Source organism: Eleutherodactylus coqui, chromosome 13 (genome assembly GCF_035609145.1).
Source record: "Eleutherodactylus coqui strain aEleCoq1 chromosome 13, aEleCoq1.hap1, whole genome shotgun sequence".
Taxonomy (NCBI): domain Eukaryota; kingdom Metazoa; phylum Chordata; class Amphibia; order Anura; family Eleutherodactylidae; genus Eleutherodactylus; species Eleutherodactylus coqui.
Genome location: NC_089849.1, coordinates 22,720,878 through 22,737,430, shown reverse-complemented (window position 1 = coordinate 22,737,430; position 16,553 = coordinate 22,720,878). Strand labels below are relative to the sequence as shown.

General features: G+C 44.4%; 1 protein-coding gene across 1 annotated transcript in view; it reads left to right on the top strand.

Moving 5' to 3' along the window:
• The window catches only part of SLC13A3 (solute carrier family 13 member 3), a 32,121-nt gene extending 15,856 nt beyond the window's left edge, over positions 1–16,265 (top strand). Inside the window, exons 5-14 of the mRNA XM_066586042.1 lie at positions 600–657; positions 6,596–6,790; positions 7,127–7,252; positions 7,349–7,444; positions 9,194–9,298; positions 9,952–10,049; positions 14,236–14,348; positions 14,498–14,659; positions 15,729–15,866; positions 15,974–16,265. Coding sequence (XP_066442139.1) covers positions 600–657; positions 6,596–6,790; positions 7,127–7,252; positions 7,349–7,444; positions 9,194–9,298; positions 9,952–10,049; positions 14,236–14,348; positions 14,498–14,659; positions 15,729–15,866; positions 15,974–16,147 — 1,265 coding nt within the window. The 3' untranslated portion in view covers positions 16,148–16,265. The remainder of the gene's footprint in view (positions 1–599; positions 658–6,595; positions 6,791–7,126; positions 7,253–7,348; positions 7,445–9,193; positions 9,299–9,951; positions 10,050–14,235; positions 14,349–14,497; positions 14,660–15,728; positions 15,867–15,973) is intronic.
• Positions 16,266–16,553: the final 288 nt, after the last annotated feature.

Genomic DNA, 16,553 nt, shown 5'->3' with positions numbered 1-16,553 from the left:
TATGAACGACTGCCTGTTTACTGTGTATGGAGCCGGACAGGATGGAACGATCCCCGGCTGCTCCACCTCCATTCACTGAGCGGTGATCGTTCCTGGACGACCTATCAGGCATCTGCTCTCAACAGGTTCTCCCTTCTGAAAGGCCCCTTAGCTTAGCATAAGAATTCTGTAGATAATGTAACTTCGAAAAAGTTTATTACGGTGTTAGCCAGTAGAGCAAAATGTGATTGTTCTCAGTAAGAGAAACCAAGTAATCTTGTAGATATGATACCTTTTAATGGCTAACAAAAATACATGATGTTACAGCGAGCTTTCGAACCTTTCCGGGTCCTTCCTCAGGCTTCTTAGAAAGGACCCTGACAGCTTCCAAAGCTCACTATAACCTCATGTATTTTTGTTAGCCATTAAAAGGTATCATATCTACAAGATTACTTGGTTTCTCTTACTGAGAACATCATGGAAAGTCACAACAGTTATTTTAATCCCCCCGCTACAGTTTGGCCACTGAGCTGTGATTTCAGGGGCCGCATTGATTGTTGCTGGTAAATTATTGTTTGCCGCTGATCTGTTTTTTTTTGTCTCTTATTGCCCAGGGCCAGTACAGGAGAATGGCTTACACCCGGTTCCCACGGAACTGCAGATGCTCACTGCCGAAGAGTAAGTCATTTAATCCTACAAGTCAGAGGTCGCCATTTTTGCAAAACTTTCCCGTGAACAGGCTCTCAAAAATATCATATTTTGTCATACCTCATTTTAATGGGAACCTCCGCATTTGATGTAGAGTTGTATAGTATGCGGTTTTTAAATCTTTGTGTTATATGCAGATTTTGGTGTGTATCCGTCACTGTAGGCCAGCCTCACATATCTGGCAGCTTTCAATGTTTCGGATCCATTTCACCATCATTTATTTCGAAACCTCACCCCTGCTGTAAGGGAGCCTCCCTCTCATTCCACTTGGTCTGACTTTTTTTTTGCCCTTTAGGCTCACCAGCTTAGGCCCCCATTGTCCAGGCTCTTTTGTTGCCTCTTATTACTGTGGTGCTTCCACAGCATAAGGACAGCACTCTAATCACAGGCCGTGAATGGCCACTACCACGTGGTCTCAGGCTCCTCTTATGTCTGCTAGACTTCTGCTGTGTGCTGCAGAGCACTCAACGCTCTCATGTCCTCTCTTATGTCTGCTAGTCCTCTGCTGGGTGCTGCAGAGCACTCCATGCTCTTATGTCCTCTCTTATGTTTGATATGGCTCTGCTGGGTGCTGCAGAGCACTGACTGCTGGCATGTCCTCTTTTATCTCTGCTAGGCCTCTGCTAGGTGCTGCGGAGCACTCACTGCTCTCATGTCCTCCCTTATGTCTGCTAGGCCTCTGCTAGGTGCTGCAGAGAACTCACTGCTCTCATGTCCTCCCTTATGTCTGCTAGGCCTCTGCTGGGTGCTGCGGAGCACACACTGTCCTCATGTCCTCTCTTATGTCTGCTAGTCCTCTGCTGGGTGCTGCACAGCACACACTGCTCTCATTTCCTCTCTTATGTCTGCTAGGCCTCTGCTGGATGATGCAGAGCACAGACTGTTCTCATGTTCTCTCTTATGTCTGCTAGGCCTCTGATGGGTGCTGCAGATCACACGCTGCTCTCATGCCCTCTCTTATGTCTGCTAGGCCTCTGCTGGGTGCTGTGGAGCACTCACTACTCTCATGCCCTCTCTTATATCTGCTAGGCCTCCGATGGATACTATGGAGCACACACTGCTCTCATGTCCTCTCTTATGTCTGCTAGGCCTCTGCTGGGTACTGCACAGCACACACTACTCTCATGCCCTCTCTTATGTCTGCTAGGCCTCTGTTGGATACTATGGCGCACACACTGCTCTAATGTCCTCTCTTATGTCTGCTGGGCCTCTGCTGGGTGGTGCGGAGCACACGCTGCTCTCATGTCCTCTCTTATGTCTGCTAGGCCTCTGCTGGATACTGTGGAGCACACACTGCTGTCATGTCCTCTCTTATGTCTGCTAGGCCTTTGCTAGGTACTGCGGAGCACACACTGCTCTCATGTCCTCTCTTATGTCTGCTAGGCCTCTGCTGGGTGGTGCAGAGCACTCACTACTCTCATGTCCTCTCTTATGCCTGCTGGGCCTCTGCTGGGTGCTGCGGAGCACTCACTGCTCTCATGTCCTCTCTGTAGCACCTTTCAACTCCTGTAACGCAGTTCTCCTTTTTATATCCTCCCCACGCATATATCTATATTACTCTCAAACCTGGCCCTAACAACCAATCAGGTTGAATCAGGGAACCCAAACAACCAATCAGGTTGCTGGAATTGTGAATCAGAACCAATGAGGTTGCTGGAATTGCTCCATACTGAGCTTGAGAGTAAGAGGCTAATATGCGCTCCCCACAGACCTGCTAGTGACCTTGTAGGACTTGCCACTGTGGGCGGGATTAGCCCTGTGTTAATCTCTATGGAGATGGCGTGCTCAAAGGTCCTTCTACACACACACACAGCCTCCAGGAGGCTTCTACAAAATGGCATTGTCCAACACCAGCGCCACACAAATGTCGCCCGTAGACTTGAGCAGTGCATTATCAGGGTGGATATTTCCATTAAATGACAGCAGCTCATTCAAGTGAATGTGACTGAGCTGCAGTTCCAAGCACAGCCACACTTGTATGTACGACGCTGTGCACATAATGAAGCGACTGTAGTCCCTCTGATCAGCGGGTGTCCCTGGGGGTCATTCTTACACAATCCCATAGACTTTAATAGAAGATTTCAATCCATAAACACGGATGAAAATAGGACATGCTATGTTTTTTTGTTTTTTTTACGTGATTGATCTACATACACCAATGCAAATCAATATATGTACACTGTCCATACTATGTCCGTAAAAAATACGGACATAATACGCCCATGTGAATGGATCCTCCGGCCGACTTCACACAGATGTATAGGCGGAGAATAGGACCCATTAATTTCAATGAGTTCGTTGACATTTCCGTATTTTGCGTGCGCATTTCTGTTGTACCTGTTGAACCTTACAGCTCGGTGAGCACTATAAGGGCAGATTTTGCTATTCAATGACAGCCAGCAGAGGTTGTTAAAAAGGATGAAGATTTAAAAAAACAAACAAACAAACAAACAAACAAACAAGTAATATTGGAATGTTTTTGACCCTCTCATTACACGGGGATTAAAGGGGTTTTCCAACCTTATACTTTTATGGTGTATTTTTGGATATCGCATATACGTCTGCCAGGAGTGGGCTCCACCCCTGGGAACTGTTCACACAATGGGGGTCCCGTGACCCCATGTATGAGGGTGACGCTGCCCTCCTGAGTATGAGGATGAACGAGCAGTGAATGGGAGCCCTAATGTGTAAACTATATCCACTGCTGATATGTCACTAGTGAGTTTTAACCCTTTGCAATCCAATTTTGGATTCAGGGCTTCCTAGGGGGTTTTCTCTTTCTGCCATTATACAATGGTGCCATCTGCTGGCTAGAGCCAGTACTGCGGTATGTGACATGCTGGAGAGGCCCCCGACAACAGAGCAGGACGTCTTCCAACATCGGAGCTGTACAGCCTTCAATCAGAATGTCTTTAGACGTCAGACAGTGGATTGGAAGGGCTGAAGGAACACTGTGTAGTTTTCTTATCGTCTTGGTGTGCACAGAGCAGGGACGGGTCTGTGTGATCTAGATATGGATCACACTCCTTTGTTTGACAGCAGATATTGCAGCACTTGTGCAACGGCCAGTAGAAGTCCCGAAAGGAGCGAATGCGGAATAAAGGTTAATGACGGAATTGGCAATGTTTGGGGGCAGAGAGGTCCATATAAGGACGGCTTCAGGCGACCATAAGCGCAAAAACACTTGTGGCAGCATGACTTTCTGCGCTGTCAATGTTGCGCTATCGGGCTCGTCTTTGCACATTTTACTATACTTTCTGCGCTGCCGGGGACCGTTCACATCGGTGCGGGACACACCTGCGCCATGATTTTAAAAGGCTGTGCCACCTAATTAGTCCTCGCTGTTATCAATTTCCCCGTAAAATCGTGCAGTTCATTGTGCAATTTTGTGGGGAATGGCTACGCATTTGTACCCCCATAGTCTCCTATGGTGCCTATATGCACACTAAAATAGATCACGTTGCAAGTTTTGTTTGCACTTGCAGCTCTTTGTAACAATGATTGGGAAATGTTACAAAGACCTGTATAAAGGGTCGGACACTGATTTGCAGGAATGTTGCCATCCAATAGGTGGCGCTGCAGAGGTATTGTTCCATCTTCCTTATTTGCATATATTCTCCAGATAAGCATGGATGGCTTTATAAGTCTCCTCACTCACCTTCTAGGTGCTCTCCTTAAGGAGTGATGATACCCTTCCCGACTCACACCATAAACCTCTCACTAGCCAAGCCAGAAACCTACTGCACACTGATGAGGGGCAAAAAACCAGAACCCGCTGTCTGTGTATGGATTCTGGCTTTTGGTCTTCCATTCCCAATCATTGTTATAAAGACTTGTATAAAGGGTCTGACATTGATTTGCAGATATGTTGCCATCCAATAGGTGGCGCTGCAGAAGTATTGTTCCATCTCCTTATTTGCATAAATTTCCCAGTGGAATTTGCATGGCTTTATAAGTCTCCTCACCCACCTTCTAGGCGCTCTCATTAAGGAGTGATGATACCCCTCCCGGCAACACACAAAGCTCACACAAGAGATTTTGTGTAAATAACCCTTAGGCCTCCCTCACACATGAATGTGGCAAAGCGCTTTGCCACGTTTTACTTTCATTTTCTGCGGGCGACGCTGGCTTTTAGCGACTGATGGGAGCACTAATTGCCCCAAAATAGAACAGATTTCGCTCCAGTGGCTGTCTAAGGGCTCTTTCCCACGAGCATAGGCGTTTTTACGTGCGCCCGCCGGCACCGTAAAAACACATGAACGGGTGCACAAATCCAACATTGGTACGCCCATTCAGACGGCATAGGCCCAGCACATATACGCTGAGGCCGCAATGCCGTTGCCTCCCCTTCCCCCCCCCTCGCCGGCTCACCTCCTCTCTGCTTCCCTCCGGCTGTTTGCAATTGGAGTGGGCGAGATGGGGGCGGAGCACCCACCCCTTCCCTGCAGCAAGCAATGAGATGGGGCGGAGCTCAGCTCTGCCCTTTCCCCACCCCCTCCCATTGCAAACAGCGGAGGGGAGGAGAGAGGAAGGAAGAAGGGGAAGGGAGTTGGGCAGTCACGCCGCTAAACTCCCTCCCACCTCCCCTCTCCACCTGCTGTCATTGGCTCCCATAGAAGCCCATGCAGCAGCCGACGTATTCCGCAGAGAAAGATAGTTCCAGGACTATCTTTCCGGCCCGGCGTAAAAGCGTCTGGTGCTATATCGGTCGGCCGGTCACTTTTACGTCGTGGGAATACGGCCATGTGATCTGATGCATTAGATCGTAGTGTATATCAGGCAGCCAGGAAAACAGCGGCCAATATACGCTCATGTGAAACAGCCCTGAGGCTGTGTGAGAGGCTACATTATAAAGGTAAATTAACCCTTTGTAATTCAGAATGATAGACAAACACAATCTAACTAGACTAATAACATGCAAATACGAGTACAGTTCATGTCTTTGAGGGCTCAGTCAGACTGGCGTTCTTTCGCGCGATTTGCGCATGCGCATGCGTCTGGCGATTTTATAAAACCATTGCTTTGCAATGGTATCGGACACATGAGCGCTTTTTATGCGCTCGTCCGATAAATTATAGAACAGAAATCGCAGATCGCACCTATCTGCGATCTGCGATTCCTGTTCTCTTCTCTATATGCGCTCAATGGGGCCGGCGGCAGCAGCGCCGACCCCTTTGAGAACATATAGTAGACAAATCATTCTCCTCTGCCACAGCTGTAACAGCTGTGGCAGAGAAGAATGATGTTTGCCCATTGAATTCAATGGAGCCGGCAATACAGCCGGCTCCATTGAAAGCAATGGGCTGCCGGACAGCGCTGGATGAATTTTTGGGAAGGGCTTAAAAATATAAGCCCTTCCCTGCAATTCATCCAGAAATGTGTAAAAATAAAAAATAAAAATATATACTCACCTGGTCCCGGCAGACGGAGTTCAGCCGCGGCCGGCGGCAGTTCTCCTGAACTGCTCTGAGTAGTATTCAGCAGCCGGGGATTTAAAATCCCCGCCTGCTGAATGAGCTGCCTCTGATTGGTCACAGCCTCACCAATCAGAGGCAGCTCTCACTTACCCATTCATGAATTGGTGGGGGAGAGCAGTGAGTTGCGGGAGTGAGCAGGGGGGAGCGGGGGGGAGAGAGATCTCCCCCTCCCCCGTTCCTCCCCGCTCTCCCCCACGGCATCCAAATCTTTTGAGATGAGCGGGCAGGTACTTGCATAAGGCACTACTCGCTCGAGTAGTTTGCCTTAGCAAGTACGCTCGCTCATCTCTAATAGGTACCCTTACAGTCAGCTTACATTCTAGCTCGTTGTGCTATCGGTAAATTGGCCTCCATACTTTCTGTTGCATACTTTCATTTTATTTGCATGGTCATGTGTACCAACATATGTATGTATATCATTGTTTCTAAAGGAAAGACATACCAGAGAAGGTGGAAATACTGGAAATGCCCACTGAGAATCATGCGGACATGGAAAAAGAGCGTGAATATCAAAATAGGATCTGGAAAGCATTTCTGATCTCCATCCCATACTCCGCCAGTATCGGAGGGACCGCCACCCTCACCGGGACAGCGCCCAACCTTATCCTTCTTGGCCAATTGAGGAGGTGAAGTATCTGTGATACGTCTTCAGGCTAAACACCTGATATAAACTTGTATGGACAAGTCATACATGACTCTACCAGTCAGTCACTTGGATGTCTGCAGTCTTCATTGAGGCCTTTGATGCTGACGCCATATGTAGCTGTAGACAACGATGACATCATATAACATGTCAATAATAAAAATATGTTTTTGAGAGGGTTTTCATGGATTGGTAGTGACACAGCCCCTTTAAAGAACATAGAAGGAGCTACATAATACAAACCAATCCGAGTAAACTTGGTTAAAACTTTTTTGAACTTACCACAGAAAACCTAAACTTTTTGTTTCTTCTCTTTCAGCTTTTTCCCAGCTTGCGATGTGATAAATTTTGGCTCCTGGTTCGTCTTTGCATTTCCGCTGATGGTTATATTCCTCATCATTAGTTGGTTGTGGATCTCGCTTTTACATGGCGCTATCAGCTTAAGGTACGATGGAAAAATCTTGGGAATTAAAACATTTTTTGAAACTATTTTTGTACCTGTTATTCTTCTTTATTAATGAGGTTATTTTGTGTCTATCAGTTGCAAAAAGAAGAATAAGTCAGAGATTAGATCGGATGCAGAAGCTAAAGCCAAGGAAGTAGTAAAGGAAGATTATCGTAAACTGGGACCCATGCTGTAAGTACCGTGTAGTTCCAAAATATGCATTAGATTTTGTACATTCCTCCCTGCACCCCTCTAAGGTATATATTAAGGTACCGTCCCTTTAACCATAGATGAAAGGAAGCTTTTTTTCACCTGAGACAACAATTCGGCTCTCACATAATCTTTAAATATTAGTTTTCTTCGCTACGTACCAAAAGTCTTGTAGACTTGGCCCATCATCAGTCATATAGTTTTTTTCCCTACCACTGCATGGGCCAAAATATGGTGCTAACCTCATGTAACTGCCCAAGGAGTATCACTAACTCCGGTACCACCCATACAACATATCAGTTCCCATTTAGTAGTGTCTGTTAATAGTGCCAGCCATGGAAGTGGCCATTAACAGCAAGTGCCATCATGCCCAAGTCTCCTCTTCATCTCCGGTACTTGTATTTAGTCTTCTGCCAGCCCTTTCTGGATTGGAGAATAAACATCCCCACCTTCCGGGAAGGGCTGGCTGTGATTGGTTCTCGAGCGATGTGGCTCAGTCAATCAGAGCCAGCACTCGATGAACCAATCACAGACATTCATTCATGCATTGATTGGCTGTGATTGGTTCATCGAGCTCTGGCTCTGATTGGCTGAGCCACGGCGCTTGAGAACCAATCACAGCCAGCCCTTCCTGGAGATGGGGATTTTGATCCTTCAATCCAGGAAGGGCTGGCAGAAAACTAAAGACAAGTGCCGGAGGTGAAGAGAAAATGCGGGCCAGAGATGACAGTGCCTCTTAGGTGATGTATTATTTTTTTAGTTTTTTTGATACAGCTAGGGCATAGTTTAGGGCTTTTACAGTAGGATTTCCTATTGTAAAAGTTGCATCACAATGCACGAAAACTGCGTTTTCCTCCAGTGCGATGCATCGCAACAAAATTGCACAATAAAGTGCCCCATGTGGAAGCAGCCTTACCACTTCCAGCCATGTTACCCAAAAGTAGTGTCACATAATTTCCAAGTAAGTGAATGCCATACATTGCCCATACATTGCCCATATACTGCCCAGAAAAATAGTGAATTCATCACTCAAATATTGCTATACATTGCCAAGATTAACAGTGGCAATTATTAGTGCCCTGTGATGCTCAGAAAAATAGAGTTCATTACCCAATAACAGTGCTCATAGTGCCCAGATAATAGATCTAGTTTATACAATATACAAATCGAATAATGCCTAGTTTAGACATATAGTTCATACTTTGGCTATGGCCACCATACACATCTACATCAGAGGTTCCATCTGAAGCTGGCGCGAAATTTGGGGTAAAATAGTGCAGCATGCTGTGCTGTTTTATTTTGAAAAATTTTGTCCGACACACTGAAAGTCAGATGGGCCCTAGTATAGTCAGTGGGGTCCCAGCGCCATGCCTGACTGGGCAGTTCCGGTGTTTTCTTTATGCGGCTCAGAGGTTATAGCCGAACTATGAAAATTACACTGGAAGCTGGGCACAGGTATGAATGGGGCCTAAGAAAGTGGCATATAGTGGCCAGACTCACTTGGTATAGTTATACCCAACTGCCATCTTACCGTCACAGTGAATGCTGAGGAAAGCCACCCTGAGTCCAGATGTTGGTGGATTTATCTGTGTGGCTGTTGACTTGCTTATAAAGCCCAAATTAGAAGTTACCCGTCTCTGATCCCCACTTATTTGCTCTAAATTCCATTCGTTTTATGACTTATTCGGCTGTCCTTGATGTACACTCAATTAATAGTGTTCTTCTCTTTAGTTTTGCAGAGAAGGCCGTCGCCGTCTTCTTTTTCCTTTTTGCCGTCCTCTTGTTTACCAGAGACCCAAAGTTTATTCCTGGATGGGCATCGGCCTTCAGACCCGGGTAAGACGGGAGCGGGTAGACAGAGCTACTGTATATCTCAACTCTATGAAAGCTGTGGAAGTATAAACCCACATGTGGTCAGATTTGGACCACCGAGTCGAAGAAATCTTCTACGGATTAGTATAGCAGAAACAAAACATATGCCTGATGTCTTATGTGGTAGAGCGGTCGTTGGGCCCACTTAGGCTCCATGGCTTGGCGCGACTGGTACCTCTGCTGTAGCTCCGTTCCTATAGTAGATACATTTCCAAGTTGTGTAATGATGAATCTGGTGAAGATCATATGTGACAGTGAGCAGTTCATTGGCTGACCACTAATATTGGTGCTAAAAGGGGTCAGAAAACAATCTAGCGGTTGGGATTGTGACCTGATTTTCATTGGGATGGAGGCTTAATGGGCTCTCCATATAAAACATGAATTCAGTCTGACGTTTCTATTTGCTGTTGATGGGATTATCCCAGTTTACCTCACTTGACCATTCATACTTCATGCCGGCAATGAGTTACGTGCGCCTGAGCCTGATGGAAGATCATTTTCACTTGCTTCTAAATCGCATTTAGCGAACCGACCACAGCTGGAGTATTGTGAAAAATGTTAATCTGCTTTTGCTTTAATCTGAGTAATGCACTAATATAATGAGTTCTGGCCTGCAGGTTCACCTCTGACGCGGTTACTGGTATTACTATTGCCATCATTTTATTCTTCTTCCCCTCGGAAAGGCCTTCATTGTCATGGTGGTTCGATCTGAAAGGTACGGAAGGAGACGTTTTCATTATTACCAATCAAATTTATGCCAAATCAAATTTATGTGAAATCAGAAGTAGAAGGTGGTCAGTTGGGAGAGTGATGTTGGCTAATAGCAAATGTTTTGGTTCCCTGTGGAAGCAAGTGTAGAACCTGAAAAGCTTTTGATTATTGTGCTCTCCATTCTATGTCAATGTGTGTAATTCACAGGGGTAATGCTCACAGTGATGTAACAGAAAAGGGATAATGCACACAGTGATGTCAAAGTACAGGGATAATATACACAGTGATGTCACAGTACAGGGATAATACACACAGTGATGTCACAGTACAGGGACAATAAACACAATGATGTCACAGTACAGGGATAATACACACAGTGATGTCACAGTATAGGGATAATACTTACAGTGATGTTACAGTATGGGTATATTGCTGACAGTGATGTCACAGTGACAGTATAGGGATAACACTCACAGTGATGTAACAGTACAGGGATAATACACACAATGATGTCACAGTACAGGGATAATGCACACAGCAATGCCCAAATACAGGGATAATACACACAGTGATGTCACACTATAGGGATAATACACACAGTGATGTCACAGTACAGGGATAATGCACACAGTGATGTCACAGTACAGGGATAATACACACAATGATGTCACAGTACAGGGATAATGCATACCATGATGTCACAGTACAGGGATAATGCACACAGCGATGTCACAATACAGGGATAATGCACACAATGAAGTCACAGTACAGGGATAATACACACAGTGATGTTACAATACAGGGATAATACACACAATGATGTCACAGTTTAGGGATAATACACACAGTGATGTCACAGTACAGGGATAATGCAAACAGCAATGTCACAGTACAGGGATAAGACACTCAGTGATGTCACAGTACAGGGATAATACACACAATGATGTCACAGTACAGGGATAATACACACAGCGATGTCACAGTACAGGGATAATACACTCAGTGATGTCACAGTACACGGATAATACACACAATGATGTCACAGTACAGGGATAATGCACACAGTGATGTCACAGTAAAGGGATAATGTACACAATGATATCATAGTAGAGCGATAATGTACACAGTGATGTCACTCTATAGGGATAATGTACACAGTAGAAGGAAAATTCTGACAGTGACATCACAGTACAAAGATAATGCACTCAATGTTGTCATAGTTCAAGGATAATGCACACACTGATAAAACAACATGGGAAATTAACACTGGTTTAAGGCCACCCCTCTGTAAACCCTTTTTACATCACGATAAACATTGCGATCAGTAGGGATTGGTGTAATCACTGATCTCCGCTGTTGCAGTGGGATGCCGGCTATCACAACCGGGTCCCACTGTGGATGGTGCGAGCTCTGCTTATAAACCTATGCCATCCATAGGACATAAGTTTATGTCCATTTGAGGGAAACACTTCCCAGCCAGGATGTAAATTTTGTGTGGGGGCAAGGGGTTAAGAAAAGTGCCGAATAGGGTGCAAAAAGGTTAAAGAGCCACAAATGTTTGCTGAAGTATGACTTTTTTACGCTGGAAAACTGACTTAAGTTAAAAGATAAATTCCCCAAATGGCCTTTTTCACAGCATAAAGATAATACACATAGTCATAGTTAAGGGATAATGCATAGAGATGAGCGAGCGTACTCGGAAAAGCACTACTCGCTCGAGTAATTGGCTTTATCCGAGTATCGCTGTGGTCGTCCCTGAAGATTCGGGTGCTCCTGCGGCTGACAGGTGAGTCGCAGCGGGGAGCGGGCGGGAGAGAAGGAGAGAAAGATCTCCCCTCCGTTCCTCCCCGCTCTCCCCTGCAGCTCCCCGCTCCGTGCCGGCACCCGAATCTTCAGACCCGAGCACAGCGATACTCGGATAAAGCAAATTACTCGAGCGAGTAGTGCTTTTCCGAGTACGCTCGCTCATCTCTAATTTAATGCACTCAATGAAATTACTGGAATTACAGTACTAATACAGTAAAGGGATAATCACATACCAACATCACAGAACAGAGAGAATGCATGGAATGGTGTCATAATGTAAGGATGATCTACTCTATGCTAGTAAAGGAGTTAGATTACTGGCTACTCTGTTGTCGGGGGCCTCTCCGGCATGTCCCATACCGCAGTACTGACTCTAGCCGGCAGATGGTGCCATTGAATAATGGCAGAAAGAGAAAGCCCCCTAGGAAACCCTGAATCCAAAATTGGATTGCAAAGGGTTAAATTAAATGTGCAAGAGCATGTTAGCCATGTCTGCAACAAATACAGTAACAGAAACACACTTCAGCACTCATACACATTTAATATATCTCAATAAAATTTCACAACGTTTTATATTAACTGCATAAAAATGCAAGGTTCTTACGGCATATTCTGATCAAAATATTTGGGCCCATCTACCACATTCAGGAAAACCTTACTTCTAACTCTATAGACACCTCTCTTTGGACTAAAAGCATCCAAATGAATGGTAAAGAAGGATAACGGGCTGTATACTCTTTCTGAAGCAGCTGGGACATATGGGTGAATGCAATGCACGAAAAACGTAAACGCAGCCACTCCTACACAGATGTACATGCCATTCCATTTCATTCAACCATGTGATGCCACAGCAAAAAATAATAACTACAATGACATCACAGTACAGAAATAATTTATTTTGTCTACAGTACAGAAATAACACAGGATGTTACAGTACAAGGTGAACCTACTTAGTGATATTACAGGGCAGGAAGTATATAGTAATGTCTCAGTACACAGATTGTGCACACGAATAATGCACAAAATGTCACCTGCATAATGATAATAATGATGTCACACTACAATAACAAAGTGTGATTGTTCTCAGTGAGAGAAACCAAGTGATCTTGTAGATAAGATACCTTTTACTGGCTAACAAAAATACATGATGTTACAGCGAGCTTTCGGGTCTTCTATTGATCCTTCATCAGGCTAAAATGAAACTAGCTTGGATGGGGCACATATATAATATACAAATGCAGAGAGGACACCCCTCTTGATTGAAAAACAAATGTTCACACACAGAAATTTGAGACTGTTTTGCACTCAAAACTTAAAACAACAGACAAACAAAGCTGAGAGATAAATACTTAATCAGTCCACTGAGCTCAGGAATGTGACAGTTTTATGATGTGCCTTATATCTCCTTCAACCTCGCACAGTGATGTCATAGTACAGGGATAATAGACACAGTGATGTCCCAGTACAAGGAAAATGCACACAGTGATGTCACAGTACAGGGATAATAGACACAGTGATGTTATAGTAAAGGGATAATGCACACAGTGATGTCACAGTACAAGGAAAATGTACACAGTGATGTCACAGTACAAAGATAATGCACACAGTGATGTCACAGTACAAGGAAAATGTACACAGTGATGTCACAGTACAAAGATAATGCACACAGTGATGTCACAGTACAGGGATAATAGACACAGTGATGTCACAGTTCAAAGAAAATGCATACAGTGATGTCACAGTACAAAGATAATGCACAAAGTGATTTCACAGTAGAAAGAAAGTGCACTCAGTGATATCACTGTGTGCACTTTCTTTGCACTGTGACGTCACATTACAAAGATAATGCAGACAGTGATGTCATAGTACAAAGATAATGCACACAGTGATGTTGCAGTGCAAAAAAAATGCACACGGTGACGTCACAGTACAAAGATAATGCACTCAGTGACGTCACAGTACAAAGAAAATGCACACAGTGATGTCCCAGTACAAAGATAATGCACGCAGTGATGTCACAGTACAGGGATAATAGACACAGTGATGTCGCAGTACAATGATAATGCACACAGTGATGTCACAGTACAAGGAAAATGCACACAGTGATGTCACAGTACAATGATAATGCACACAGTGATGTCACAGTACAATGATAATGCACACAGTGATGTCACAGTACAATGATAATGCACACAGTGATGTCACAATACAGGGATAATGCACACAGTGATGTCACAGTACAATGATAATGCACACAGTGATGTCGCAGTACAAAGAAAATGTACACAGTAAAGTCATAGTACAAAGTTATAATGGATCAGTTTCTTTTCTACCGATACAGAAAAATAATTCAGCATTGATAATTTGAATATTACTTTCCACAGCCCCCAATAAAGAGAATAAGCCGCTGCTATCATGGAAGAAAGCTCAGGATACTGTACCCTGGAACATCATCTTACTGCTGGGAGGTGGATTTGCCATGGCAAAAGGATGTGAGGTGAGTGGTGAAGCTGTCAAACCAGACAATGGAGACATTGCTCGTAAGACCAGTTGTCTCCAACCTGTGACAGGTCCTCTGCTTTAAGTCTCTTTGGCCTACGTGATCTTTCGTCTACTTGGTTATTTATGATACATCTACTTTTTTAGGCATCTGGTTTATCTACATGGATTGGAGGCCGCTTGTCACCCCTTGAAGGTCTTCCTCCAGCAGCTGCTGTCCTCCTCATCACCATACTGATTGCCTCATTCACAGAATTTGCCAGCAACACAGCCACCATCATCGTCTTCCTCCCTGTTCTGTCTGAGCTGGTGAGTAGTTTTATTCCAAAAGGTGGCTGGTGGGGGACATGACATAGAACTACTGTCTTATAGACCACATGTAATCTAATTGATGAAGGTTAATTATAAGGTTTTTGAGGTTCCTTTGGTGTCATGATTGACCAAAGCTGCACTGCATGGAAAAAAGGTAAAAGTAAAATAACATAATGTTCAATGTACCTGAGACTCCACCTACTGAACCCTGAAATAAGTCTTTGCATAGGTTAAAGGGCTATTCCAAACCTGGCCAAACACGGGCAAGGTGGGAACACCAGTTTATACAAGGTTACTGGGAGGATGAAAACAGCCAAGCGAGACTGGACTCTGCTATTTATTTAACTCTAATTGACTTCTATGGTCCCCACTTCACTAGCCTGGTTAGAGGCATGCAGATGGGTGCAGATATCTTGTGGATATGCCATAGAAGTCGAGATGAGAATGCCCCTTTATATCTATTAACCCTTTCCAATCCAATTTGTATCCTGGTTTTCCTAGGGGGCTCACTCTTTTTCTGCCGTTATATAATGACGCTATCTGCTGGCTAAAGCCAGTACTGCATGAGGTGACACGTTGGATAGGCTCTGACAGCAGAGCGGCTGGCAATATACAGTAAGAGAACCTCGACGGACGTCTTCCAACATCGGAGCTGTACAGCCTTAAATCCTAATGTCTTCATATGTCAGACAGTGGATTGGAGAGGGTTAAGTTGTACAGACATCAAAAAAGGGTGTTGCCCAATCATCAAAGGGATCTATCTGCCATCACAGTAATCAACTCACTCATTAAAAAAAAAAAAATCGACCGCCTGATAAAGGAATTCACAAACTCATCCATCAGAGGACCCACTCACACATCAATAAAATACACTCAAAGACTCGCTTATCAAAGAGATCCACCCATTCAAGAGATCTTAGCACCCATTAATGATATCCATCCAGACATTAAAGAGATCCACTCACCCATGAAAGAAATCCATCACCCATCAATGAGATCAATTATAATGCCTGGAAAAAACCCTATACACGGAATCTAGAATCAAGTATCTCTCTGTTCTTTTTAGGCCATACGTCTGAAGGTGAATCCCTTGTACCTAATGATTCCTGGTACCGTTGGCTGTTCCTATGCATTCATGCTCCCCGTGTCTACACCTCCCAACTCTATAGCGTTTTCTACCGGACATTTGTTGGTGAAAGACATGGTATGTGTATTCAGATGTGTTCTGATCTATGAAAACCCATTGAGATAACTGATACGGTAGACCTAAGGTCAGTATTTTAAATTGTTTTCAAATTTGTTTTTTTGTAGGCTAGAACTGGACTACTGATGAACCTGATGGGAGTCCTGCTGCTTAGCTTAGCCATGAACACTTGGGCGTCTAGTTTATTCCAGCTGGGCACCTTCCCTGACTGGATCAATGTCCAGTTGGACAACACCACTGCCTTGACTACTGCAACATACAACATGACCACTGGGGGATAACCATAGGAACTTCATATCTCCATCCGCTATGGTCACAAAAACTGACATTGTGACGATATACACTAATGTGGCAGTTGGTCAGCCTTCAACTTTAAAAACAAAATGGCTGCTCTGTAACCTTCACCCTTCACTGAGTCACTTTCAAAGACTACTGTATTTTGGTATTTGATTGTTTCTTTCCAATTGTTACACAATTGTGTATTTTTCTAAGTTGTCAATTCTTTCAGAATTGTAATAAGACATCAGTCATATATAAGGCTGCCTGTTTCTGCAGTCTCATATACCTCAGGTTAACTACTTGCAAAGTCCTTCTCGTTGGGTCCTCATAGGATACCATGGATAGGACTGGATACCATAGAGCCTTAAAGGGGAACCAACTCCACCCTGAGTGGTAGATGATCTTCTT